The 13,333-nt window shown below is 44.3% G+C and overlaps 1 protein-coding gene across 1 annotated transcript in view; it reads left to right on the top strand.

The window, feature by feature from the left end:
- Positions 1-1,583: 1,583 nt before the first annotated feature.
- Positions 1,584-13,333, top strand: part of LOC146389342 (NLR family CARD domain-containing protein 3-like) — a 55,483-nt gene continuing 43,733 nt past the window's right edge. The window contains exons 1-2 of the mRNA XM_084927171.1: positions 1,584-1,712; positions 6,524-6,664. Of these exons, the coding sequence (XP_084783297.1) occupies positions 6,546-6,664 (119 nt within the window). The 5' untranslated portion in view covers positions 1,584-1,712; positions 6,524-6,545. The remainder of the gene's footprint in view (positions 1,713-6,523; positions 6,665-13,333) is intronic.

Below are 13,333 nucleotides of genomic sequence, written 5' to 3'. Positions count from 1 at the left end.
GCTCTCTGTGTGCGCACTGCTGAGAAAAAGAAGCTCATTTATGCTCTGTTTCATGAAAACAGTGTCATGGAGGAACAAGAAGTTCAGCCTCTAAACTCTCAGCGTGAGGACTGAGTGAAGAGTTTCAGAGTTTTGGCTCACAGCTTTTAGCGTCTACACAAAGAGACGATTACGCACTCGTTCTGAGAACATCTCCACCTCCTACAAACAAACTCTCCTACTAGCAGCTGTCACAACCACAACAAGCAGAAGACTGGATTTCTTCAGGTCAGATTTCATGCAGTTTGCAGTAAATTGTGTGTCACAGACTTTGTAGTTCACATTTGTGTGACTCGTTTAAATCTTCTCCTCCTGAAAGTGAAACTCTTACAAACACATCAGGCCACAACCTGCTGCAGGTTAATGATTGATCTAAAGACAGCTGACCTTTGAGCAGTTTGCCTTATTTCTCTAAATGAACACTATTCCACTTTATCAGAAATGAATGAAATTTACTGGGATCCAGTGTAAAGTGACACATGGAAGACTGGGTTTGTTTTTTACGACTTAAAACACGGTTTCAAAAGCACACCAGAAGCCCAAATGTTGCACCTGAACACACAGAGTACAGAAATGATGGAGGAATCATTTAGTTCCCCCTCAGAAATATGAACGTCAAGTTAATCAGACGATGGACTGAAGACGAATCAGACACTATTACCAATATAAAACACTCTGTTTATCCTTCTTAATCATTCACTCAAAAAAGAGAAACTGGATGCTTTTTACATTTACCAGAGTTTGAACAATAATGTTTCTAGAATGAACATAATTAAATCATATACAATCTGCAAGAAATTTAACTACTTAACACATCTTAGTTCATGTTGAGATGATACGATACAATCTAGTAACAGTGGTTTGTTGCCTTAAAGGCAGATGACTCGCAATATCACAAGATCAGGTGAGACTTCAGACCAAGGGAAAATCACTGGGGTTCTTTTGGGAAGAGGCATAAAAGCATAGATGTGGTGCACCTTATGGTCATTTTGAAAAGGTAAGAATGAATCTGTCTTCATTCATCTACATGGAAATATATAAACAACAACCAAACCAATACAACCAAATCACTCCCAGTTTATTTACAACATTTGAAACATAGTGTAGCTGAGTCAGAACACCCCAAGGCCAAGTGCTGAGAGGGAAAAGATGATGATTAATGATTTATTTAAACTCATAACTGGGTGCAGCAGCTCAGCTTTGTGAGCTGCAATTTTAAGCCTCTTTTATGGTTCAGTGTTTAATGTGTAAACTGTTTATGGCTGCAAAGATGTCCACAGTCAGGTTGTATACTGTTGAATTCTTATATACAGTATGGCAGCTGACCTTTAACCTGTTTGATAGTGTGAAGTGTTTAATGCTCATCTACTGAAGCTTGCCGACCCACCCACATCATCTGATTTGTTCTCAGGGTTGTTCAGTGTGTTGGAGTTGGAGCAGAAACTTGCTGCAGGTTAATTATTGATCAAATTAATATCACATAAGGTGCAGCAGCTGACCTTTGACCTGTGAGCTTCAGACTCTTTGCTGGTGTGAAGTGTTTAATGTGACGCAGCCTGCAGACACAGAGGACTGATGACGGAGAAGAAGCAGAGGATTTTCTCTCTTTCTACACAGACCTGGTCCAGACAGCAGAGAGCTGCAGAGTGAAGAAGTTCATGGGAAGAAGCTGAGTAAGTGCAATGTCCTCTTTGAATCCTGGATCAGGAAGTAAAGCTGGTTAATATTTGATGTTTAAATAAGGTTTCTCTCTTTGACTTAGTCTGCTGTCACAGTGATGTGTCGGTTGCGAACGAAATGGCTCTTAGAGCCGGATCTTTGAAGTGAACGACGCGAGCCGGCTCCTTATCGGGAGCCGTGGGTTTTTTTTCTTTCTCTCACCCTCTCTCTCTCTCGCACTTTTTTTCCGCTTCACTCCACACGCGAGCCTTGTGCTTTGCGCTAGGAAGAGGGGGGGAGGGGCGGTAGTTACACTCCCTGTAGCACAGGAACAGCGGGAGGGAGGGAGAGAGAAAGAGAGCCAGGGACAACAACGTCACATTAGAAAGGTATAGTAATCATCCACAACTATTTTCAGTTGATGATAAAGGATTCAGAAAGTTTATTCATGCAGGCCCATAGTAGTAGTGCATCTTCTTTTTGTTTTCATATTTTAATTTATATTTAATTGTGTTGTGGTTTGCAGTGTTTTGTGTTGTTTCACTTTAAATTTGTTTAAAAGGAAAAAGCTGAAAATATAAACAGTTAAAAGTTGAAATGTAAATAGTTGTTGTTTGTATTTTATAATTTATTCACTACATTTTATGTGGAGTGAATAAATAAAAGTATATTTACAGTGGCCCCTAGAGACAAAGCACGTAAAAACTCCAGGTGCTCCAGGATGCTAGGGGCAGTGTTGAGCTTTTGTTACCTAGTGGCTACACAAGCCAGCAAGTACCAACGCCCAGATTTGGTGTGTGGTAGTAACAGGTAAATTAACTTTTTTTTAAATTATTTGAATATTCAATTCAATAAAACTTTATTGATCCTGAAGGTTGACCCCGAAGAAAATTGGGTTAAGGCTGCCGACCTTTGCCAGCGCCATCTTACCCTCCGACCATACATACATTACACAAAACATCACATGGGGAAGACAGGTCAGAGAGGTATAACAATGGAAAATGCACAACATGAGGAAAGATAAGGAGAAAAAAAATAACTCCCCCCAGACTGATCTCCGACAGGGAGATCAGTTTGAGAACAGAAAAAAAAACACCTCTGCACATAGCACATGAAAAAAACTCTTAATACACCAAAGAAACACATGACAAGCAACAGGGGTGGGTAAAGGGTGAGAGACAGCCAGTGTAGACAGCACATCCGGGCCTGCAGCCTATGCGCTGGTCTCCTTGATCCACCGTCAGCATCGGAGGGGAATAAGCGTCGAAGGCGTTTGGAGGGGGAGGGGGGATGAGTGTACATCTGCATGTGTAAGTATGTCTGTGTGCGTGTGTGTGTATATGTCCAGAGTTCAGCTGAGACAGTGTCCTTCACGCTGCCAGGCTAAGTAAACAGTCTTCCAGCCAACCCAGGTGGCCTTGCATAGAATGGGAAGAACGTTATTCAATTCAATTCAATTTTATTTATATAGCGCCAAATCACAACAAAAGTCGCCTCAAGGCGCTTCATAGATACAGAGAAAAACCCAACAATCATATGGCCCCCTATGAGCAAGCACTTTGGCGACAGTGGGAAGGAAAAACTCCCTTTTAACAGGAAGAAACCTCCAGCAGAACCAGGCTCAGGGAGGGACGGGGCCATCTGCTGCGACCGGTTGGGGTGAGAGAAGGAAGACAGGATAAAAGACATGCTGTGGAAGAGAGACAGAGGTTAATAACAGATATGATTCAATGCAGAGAGGTCTACTAATACATAGTGAGTGAGAAAGGTGACTGGAAAGGAAAAACTCAATGCATCATGGGAATCCCCGGCAGCCTACCTCTATTGCAGCATAACTAAGGGAGGATTCAGGGTCACCTGGTCCAGCCCTAACTATATGCTTTAGCAAAAAGGAAAGTTTGAAGCCTAATCTTGAAAGTAGAGATAGTGTCTGTCTCCTGAATCCAAACTGGAAGCTGGTTCCACAGAAGAGGGGCCTGAAAACTGAAGGCTCTGCCTCCCATTCTACTTTTAAATACTATAGGAACAACAAGTAAGCTTGCAGAGCGAGAGCGAAGTGCTCTAATAGGGTGATATGGTACTACAAGGTCATTAAGATAAGATGGGGCCTGATTATTTAAGACCTTGTATGTGAGGAGCAGGATTTTGAATTCTGGATTTAACAGGAAGCCAATGAAGGGAAGCCAAAACAGGAGAAATCTGCTCTCTCTTTCTAGTCCCTGTCAGGACTCTTGCTGCAGCATTTTGGATTAACTGAAGGCTTTTCAGGGAGTTACCTGTAATACCTACAGCATGTTCTAATCGCTCTAATAGGATATTATGGTCAACAGTATCGAACGCTGCACTGAGGTCTAGCAGGACAAGCACAGAGATGAGTCCACTGTCAGAGGCCATAAGAAGATCATTTGTAACCTTCACTAAAGCTGTTTCTGTGCTGTGATGAGCTCTGAAACCTGACTGAAACTCTTCCAATAAGCCATTCCTCTGCAGATGATCTGTTAGCTGTTTGACAACTACTCTTTCAAGGATGTTTGATATGAAAGGAAGGTTGGAGATTGGCCTATAATTAGCTAAGACTGCTGGGTCTAGAGATGCTTTTTAAGTAAAGGTTTAACTACAGCCAGCTTGAAGGCCTGTGGTACATAGCCGATTATTAGAGATAGGTTGATCATATTTAAGATTGAAGAATTAATTAATGGCAGGACTTCTTTGAGCAGTTTTGTAGGAATGGGGTCTAAAAGACACGTTGATGGTTTGGAGGAAGTAATTATTGAAGTTAACTCAGAAAGATCAATTGGAGAAAAAGAGTCTAACTTAACATCAATGGTACTAAGAGTAGCTGTAGATAATATTACATCTGTGGGACGATTATTGGTAATTTTTTCTCTAATGATAAAAATTTTATTTGTGAAGAAGTTCATGAAGTCATTACTAGTTAATGTTAAAGGGATGGTTGGCTCAACAGAGCTCTGACTGTTTGTCAGCCTGGCTACAGAGCTGAAGAGAAACCTGGGGTTGTTCTTATTTTCTTCAATCAGTGATGAATAGTAAGATGTTCTGGCTTTGCGGAGTGCTTTCTTATAAAGCAGCAAACTATTTCTCCAGGCTAAATGATGATCCTCTAAATTTGTGACACGCCATTTCCTCTCCAGCTTACGAGTCATCTGCTTTAGGCTACGTGTTTGAGAATTATACCACGGAGTCAGGTACTTCTGATTTGAGACCTTAGTTTTCACCGGAGCTACAGTATCCAGAGTCATACGTAGTGAGGAGGTAAAATTATTAACAAGATGATCGACCTCTGTTGGAGTAGCGTTCAGGTAGCTGCTCTGCTCTATGTTGGTACAAGGCATTGAAGATGATAACAGTGGGTGGATTACATTCTTAAACTTAGTTACAGCAGTTTCAGAAAGACATCTACTGTGATAAAGTCTACTCTCCACTGCTGTGTAATCAATTATTGTAAATGTAAATGTTATCAGGAAATGATCAGACAGGAGAGGGTTTTCAGGAAACACTGTTAAATGTTCATTTTCTATGCCATATGTTAAAACAAGATCTAGAGTGTGATTAAAGTGGTGGGTGGGTTCTTTTACAGTTTGAGTGAAGCCAATTGAGTCTAATAACAGATTAAATGCCATGTTGAGGCTGTCATTTTTAGCATCTACGTGGATGTTAAAATCACCCACAATAATTATTTTATCTGAGCTCAGAACTAAATCAGATAAAAAGTCTGAGAAATCAGACAGAAACTCTGTGTAAGGCCCAGGTGGATGATAGATGATAACAAGTAGGACTGGTTTCTGAGTTTTACAGCTGGGGTGGACGAGGCTCAGCATCAGGCTTTCAAATGAATTAAAAGTCTGTCTGGGTCTTTGGTTGATTAATAGGCTGGTGTGAAAAATTGCTGCCACACCGCCCCCTCGGCCTGTGCTTCGAGGGTTCTGGTAGTTAGAATGACTCGGGGGTGTTGATTCATTTAAACTAACATAATCATCCTGCTGCAACCAGGTTTCTGTAAGGCAGAGTAAATTGATTTGTTGATCAATTATTAAGTCATGTACTAACAGAGACTTGGAGGAGAGAGACCTAATATTTAATAATCCACATTTCACTGTTTTACTCTTTGGTTCAGATGTGGATACTGTATTGTTCTTTCTTTGTGATTGTTTATGTTTAAGTTGTTTATTGCTGGTTTTTAGTTTGTTTTTTGTCTTTTTGGGAGCTGACACAGTCTCTGTGGAGATGGGATTTTGGGGGGGGTAGCAGGGTGTTGTTGTTCAGCTCCAGCCCTGAAATTGCAGCTGGCGCCAAAGGGGTATCCGCATGAAGTGATGGTGGTTTTTACTTTAGTGCGAACAACTCATATGAATTTCAAAGCTGTTCTAACAGTCCGACACTGGTCTCTCGATCTCCCGTTGGAGAGCCGTGAGCTTCTCCATGATGTTATCAAACTTACGCTCCGTGTTTTTGTCATTCTTGTGGTCAAAGAGACAATTCTGAGAACTCACGACCGCAGTGAGCTTCTCCACTGCGTATGAGTGCTTGTGTATAAATACACAAACAATACATATATGCTTTCGACTGTGTAATTTAAGTTATCTTGGTAGCTCTGTGGAATTTGTAAGTGCTTCTGAGTTTGTACATGCTTTGTTTATGTTTCATGGTTTACACAACAGAAAATTCATAAGAAGGATCAGGAAAGGAAATCAGAATCTAACAATTAGAACTTTGGCCAAAACACAGACACTTAAACCTGCCAACAGTCAGACTAAGTTACTCCTGTTAATGTGAACTCACTGAGTGTTTGTGGTTTACCTCTCAGACTGACTGAAGTCCACAAGAAGATGATGATGGAGGAAGAGGAGGACAGAGCAGAGTCTGCAGGATCCAGCTGTCCGTCTGTGAGGAGTGACCAGTCCAAAGGTCATGTTCCAGACTTCAGTGGTGAACCTGGACCAACGAGGTCAGAGAGCTGAACTCACTGAGTAACAGAAATAATTCTCCACTGACATTATAATTAGTGTTGATTCTGGTTGATTTTCTGACTGTGTTTGTGAGCTGAGAGGAAATGAAAATGAATTTGTAACAAAATTCAGTTTTTTAAAAGGTTCCTTCATGTAATGATCTGCTAGAGGGTGTGGGGGGCCACTGCCCCGTCCTCCAGGGCATGAAGCAGGTATGGAGGAGATCAAAACTCCAGACATCCAGAGGCCCCCAGAACACAAGAGACCAAGGAAGACCAACAGAGGGGCAGCTGCGCCACTATCCCAGAAAGAGCTGAGGAGAGTCCCAGATGAGGGGTCACTCAGCAGCTGTGGAGCAGAAGCCAGGGGGGGTTGCAGTGACGTCCCCGTGAGCTCCGCCGGCAGCCAGCTGTGCCTGAGTGACCGAGCCCCAGGCCGAGAGGCCGAGGGCACCCCACCTCCGAAGTGGCCCGAGCGAGCCCCAGGCTCCAGGCCCCGATAAGCAGCCGCCAAGGAGTGAGCCGGTGTGTACCTGGACTCCCATCCCCGGACACAAAGAACCACCAACGCACCGATGTCTGAGGGAGTCCGCCACCGGCAGGGGAAGTGGTGGGGGGAGATAGGCCTCCAAACCTTGGAGGGCCTGAGATGTCCCCAGAGAGGTGGCGTCTGATACCCAACCTGACATATAGACACAGACATAAAGGCACACACAGATACAAACATCTATTCCCACCCTCATGCTCTCATAGGCAATTACTCCACACTCAACCAACGTGGAGACAGACATAAAGAGACACTGTACACACAATCACACTCCCCAAGCGTACTCTACGAACCGGGTCTAGGTACCCTTGCCCCTGGAGGGGGGAACTGCACCCAGACCCAGGTGGTTTTACCCTTTTCCCTGCGGTGGGGAGAAGCAGACCGCCCCGACTCCGCAGCGCAGGGAGGCCCCACATTCCAGACCCCAGTCGGAGGGCCAACTCCTCCTCCTAGCCCCCCCGCTCCAGCAGGCCGCAGAGAACGGGGGTGAGAGAAGACTCCAAACCTCCCTCCACCCGCTCATTGTAGTGTTTATGTATGTGTGTTCTAAGGTGCATTTAAAACCCAGGAGGGCATGGAGCTACCTGCCAGAGAGCAGCAGGTAAGCGCATAGCCCCTCCTGCTAGCCCTCAATGTCTACGTGTATTTAAAATTGAGAGGTGGGCAACGACGCCAGGGGTGAGGTGTACATCCTGATGGTAATTTGGATTCCGTGTAGCGTGCCCACCCCCAAGAGCCTATATGTATGTGTAATGAGAGTGTGAGTAATGTGAATGTCTAAGTTGTGGGATAAAATTGAGGCAGAGGCAGCCAGAAGGGGACGGAGGGGGGGATGCCTCCTCTGCACCCTGGTGACACACCCCTACTCCAAGGCCCTGCATGTGTGGGTGGTTGTGGTGGAGCGGGAAGAGGGAGGCAGCTGGAGATGGGGAGGGAAGGAAGGGAAGGGCAAGTGACCCCTCCCTGGGGCCAGCTCCCCCGCTGACCCCAGTAGGCATCCCCATACTCCGCGACCCGCCAGGGAAAGGGGGCCCAGGCCCATCCGGACCGGGGCCCAGTGCAGCAGCGCCGCCCGGCCCCACAGAGCCCAGGACAGTCCACCCAATCCCACCACAGAGAAAACTGCACCCACCCCATCATCCACTCATCTTCCAGACTACATAAGACAATAGACGCCCAGGCTGAGATCTTCCTCCACCTCTCCTGTATCTCCCCCTCCTGCAGAGAGAGTTCCTGAAGAGAGGAAAGCTCCTGCAAGATGTGACAACCTCCCTCACCAGTTGAAGAGCCCCCCAGGTGGCTCGATGCACCGGCGGCACCCTGCGCTAGGGCTGGGCCCCCATACACCCACCCGCCCACAACCCCGGCAACACACCAACCAGGACCGAAGCCCCCGAGGCCCGGCCAGGGCCCCAGCCCAGAGCCGGAGCGCCCCCAGAAGCTCACGCCTGTCCCGGACCCACCCAGGGGCAGCCAGGCTACCAGGTCAGTAACCCACGTCCGTCAGCACAGACCCTCCCCTAGCCCTGCTGCACACAGCCACGAGGAAACCGTCACCTAAGAGCCAACAGAGCCCCTAATTGGCCATGACCGCTACCCCGGGTTGAGCCCTCCAAGGAAGATGCTCCTGGGGAACCCCCCAACGCCCTAAGCCTGTCCCTACCCCCACACCAATCACAACTATGACCCCCCCACCCCCACTAGGTGATGGAGCTGATCAAAGGAGCCCAGAGCAATTGATCTGATGTGGTGGCAGAGGCTGTATCAAGACTAATGTAATCTAATAGATAATTTCTATATTGGTTAGAATTAAGATTATTTTTATTTTTCCAGTTCATGAGGACTGTTTTCTTGGCTATGCATAGGGCAGTGAAAACCATATGGGCTATATTCTTATCTGTAGTGACATTATCTAAGCTGCCCAACAAACACACTAAGGGGGAAGTTGGAATGTTACATTTCAGACACTTTGATAAGTCTTCACATATCTCGCGCCAAAACTTCTGAACTGGTGGACAGAACCAAAGAGCGTGGATATAATTGTCTGGTGAATTGGTTTGGCAGTGTGAGCAGTTGTTGGTAGACGTAAAGCCCATCTTGAACATCCGATGACCTGTATAGTGCATTCTATGTAATATTTTGTATTGAATTAATTGAAGACTGGGATTTCTGATTAGATGAAATTCAAGAGATCTGATCTCTTGGTGGCGCTGTCACTTGGTGTTCGCTCGCTCTCCGGTAGAGTATCACTTCCTGTTCCTGCTCAAACACAGTGGTGTTTCTGAGTAGCTTATTTGCTTAGCAATTTAATTAACAACTTTTAAATACATTCTTCTTTCATAGTATAATCTTCACGTGCTTCATCCGAAGCACACTTTCTGTGTACTCACTACCTAATTTATAGCCAAAGTATTCACTCACTGTCTCTGTACTGTTTCGCTAGCTTAGCTTAGCTCGTAGCCGACTCGTTAGCACCATGGCTACTTCACCTGTCCCTCCTGCACTTTCTTGCTCATTGTGTCAGATGTTTAGTTACTCCTCGGCCTCCTTTAGCAGTAATGATATCTGTAACAAATGTAGCATATTTGCAGCTCTGGAGGCCAGGATTACTGAATTGGAGACTCGGCTTCGCACCCTTCATTCACCCGTAGCTAGCCAGGCCCCTGTAGCTGGTGCAGCTGAAGATAGCGTAGGCCCCGCTAGCTGTTCCCCGGCAGACCCCAAGCAGCTGGGGAAAGAGGGCAGCTGGGACACGGTGAGGAGGAAGCATAGTCCTAAACAGAAGCCCCAGGTACACCACCAACCCGTTCATGTGTCTAACCGTTTTTCCCCACTCGGTGACACACCCACCGGGGGTCAAACTCTGGTAATTGGTGATTCTGTTCTCAGACATGTGAAGCTAGAGACACCGGCAACCATAGTCAATTGTCTTCCAGGGGCCAGAGCAGGCGACATTGAAGGAAATTTAAAACTGCTGGCTAAGGGTAAACGTAAATTCAGTAAAATCATAATTCACGTCGGCAGTAATGACACCCGGTTACGCCAATCGGAGGTCACTAAAATCAATATTGAATCGATGTGCAACTTTGCTAAAACAATGTCGGACTCTGTAGTTTTCTCTGGTCCCCTCCCCAATCAGACCAGGAGTGACATGTTTAGCCGCATGTTCTCCTTAAATTGCTGGCTGTCTGAGTGGTGTCCCAGAAACGATGTGGGCTTCATAGATAATTGGCAAACCTTCTGGAGGAAACCTGGTCTTGTTAGGAGAGATGGCATCCATCCCACTTTGGATGGAGCAGCTCTCATTTCTAGAAATATGGACAAATTTATTAAACCCCCCAAAATATGACTATCCAGAGTTGGGACCAGGAAGCAGAGTTGCAGTCTTACACGCCTCTCTGCAGCTTCTCTCCTCCTGCTACCCCCCCAAAAACCCATCTCCATAGAGACTGTGTCAGCTTCCAAAAAGACAAAAAACAAACTAAAAACCAGCAACAAACAACTTAAACATAAACAATCAAAAAGAAAGAACAATACAGTATCCACATCTGAACCAAAGAGTAAAACAGTGAAATGTGGATTATTAAATATTAGGTCTCTCTCCTCCAAGTCTCTGTTAGTACATGACTTAATAATTGATCAACAAATTGATTTACTCTGCCTTACAGAAACCTGGTTGCAGCAGGATGATTATGTTAGTTTAAATGAATCAACACCCCCGAGTCATTCTAACTACCAGAAACCTCGAAGCACAGGCCGAGGGGGCGGTGTGGCAGCAATTTTTCACACCAGCCTATTAATTAATGAACGACCAAGACAGACTTTTAATTCATTTGAAAGCCTGATGCTGAGCCTCGTCCACCCCAGCTGTGAAACTCAGAAACCAGTCTTACTTGTTATCATCTATCGTCCACCTGGGCCTTACACAGAGTTTCTGTCTGATTTCTCAGACTTTATATCTAATTTAGTTCTGAGCTCAAATAAAATAATTATTGTGGGTGATTTTAACATCCGTGTAGATGCTAAAAATGACAGCCTCAACATGGCATTTAGTCTGTTATTAGACTCAATTGGCTTCTCTCAAAATGTAAAAGAACCCACCCACCACTTTAATCACACTCTAGATCTTGTTTTAACATATGGCATAGAAACTGAACATTTAACAGTGTTTCCTGAAAACCCTCTCGTGTCTGATCATTTCCTGATAACATTTACATTTACAATAATTGATTACACAGCGGTGGAGAGTAGATTTTATCAAAGTAGATGTCTTTCTGAAAGCGCTGTAACTAAGTTTAAGAATATAATCCACCCACTGTTATCATCTTCAATGCCCTGTACCAACACAGAGCAGAGCAGCTATCTGAACGCTACCCCAACAGAGGTTGATTATCTTGTTAATAATTTCACCTCCTCACTACGTACGACTCTGGATACTGTAGCTCCAGTGAAAACTATGGTCTCTAATCAGAAGTACCTGACTCCGTGGTATAATTCTCAAACACGTACCCTAAAGCAGATGACTCGTAATCTGGAGAGGAAATGGCGTGTCACAAATTTAGAGGATCATCATTTAGCCTGGAGAAATAGTTTGCTGCTTTAATGACTTCATGAACTTCTTCACAAATAAAATTTTTATCATTAGAGAAAAAATTACCAGTAATCATCCCACAGATGTAATATTATCTACAGCTACTCTTGGTACCATTGATGTTAAGTTAGACTCTTTTTCTCCAATTGATCTTTCTGAGTTAACTTCAATAATTACTTCCTCCAAACCATCAACGTGTCTTTTAGACCCCATTCCTACAAAACTGCTCAAAGAAGTCCTGCCATTAATTAATTCTTCAATCTTAAATATGATCAACCTATCTCTAATAATCGGCTATGTACCACAGGCCTTCAAGCTGGCTGTAGTTAAACCTTTACTTAAAAAGCATCTCTAGACCCAGCAGTCTTAGCTAATTATAGGCCAATCTCCAACCTTCCTTTCATATCAAAAATCCTTGAAAGAGTAGTTGTCAAACAGCTAACAGATCATCTGCAGAGGAATGGTTTATTTGAAGAGTTTCAGTCAGGTTTCAGAGCTCATCACAGCACAGAAACAGCTTTAGTGAAGGTTACAAATGATCTTCTTATGGCCTCTGACAGTGGACTCATCTCTGTGCTTGTCCTGCTAGACCTCAGTGCAGCGTTCGATACTGTCGACCATAATATCCTATTAGAGCGATTAGAACATGCTGTAGGTATTACAGGTACTGCACTGCAGTGGTTTGTATCATATCTATCTAATAGACTCCAATTTGTGCATGTAAATGGAGAGTCCTCTTCACACACTGAGGTTAATTATGGAGTTCCACAGGGTTCAGTGCTAGGACCAATTCTGTTTACATTATACATGCTTCCCTTAGGCAGCATCATTAGAAGACATAGCATACATTTTCACTGCTATGCAGATGACACCCAGCTCTATCTGTCCATGAAGCCAGATAACACACACCAATTAGTTAAACTGCAGGAATGTCTTAAAGACATAAAGACCTGGATGGCCGCTAACTTTCTGCTTCTTAATTCAGATAAAACTGAGGTTATTGTACTCGGCCCTGAAAATCTTAGAAATATGGTATCAAAGCAGATTGATACTCTGGATGGCATTACCTTGGCCTCCAGTAACGCTGTGAGGAACCTTGGAGTCATTTTTGACCAGGACATGTCCTTCAACGCACATATTAAACAAATATGTAAGACTGCTTTCTTCCATTTGCGCAACATCTCTAAAATTAGAAATATCCTGTCTCAGAGTGACGCTGAAAAACTAGTTCATGCATTTATTACTTCCAGGCTGGACTACTGTAATTCATTATTATCAGGATGTCCAAAAAACTCACTGAAAAGCCTTCAGCTGATCCAAAATGCTGCAGCAAGAGTCCTGACAGGGACTAGAAAGAGAGAGCATATTTCTCCTGTTTTGGCTTCCCTTCATTGGCTTCCTGTTAAGTCCAGAATTGAATTCAAAATCCTGCTCCTCACATACAAGGTCTTAAATAATCAGGCCCCATCTTATCTTAATGACCTTGTAGTACCATATCACCGTATTAGAGCACTTCGCTCTCGCTCTGCAG

Source organism: Perissodus microlepis, chromosome 4 (genome assembly GCF_051167445.1).
Source record: "Perissodus microlepis isolate ML-2025 ecotype Zambia chromosome 4, ASM5116744v1, whole genome shotgun sequence".
In the NCBI taxonomy this organism is placed as follows: domain Eukaryota; kingdom Metazoa; phylum Chordata; class Actinopteri; order Cichliformes; family Cichlidae; genus Perissodus; species Perissodus microlepis.
Note: the sequence above shows the minus strand (reverse complement) of the source record. Positions and strands in the feature narration are given on the sequence as shown.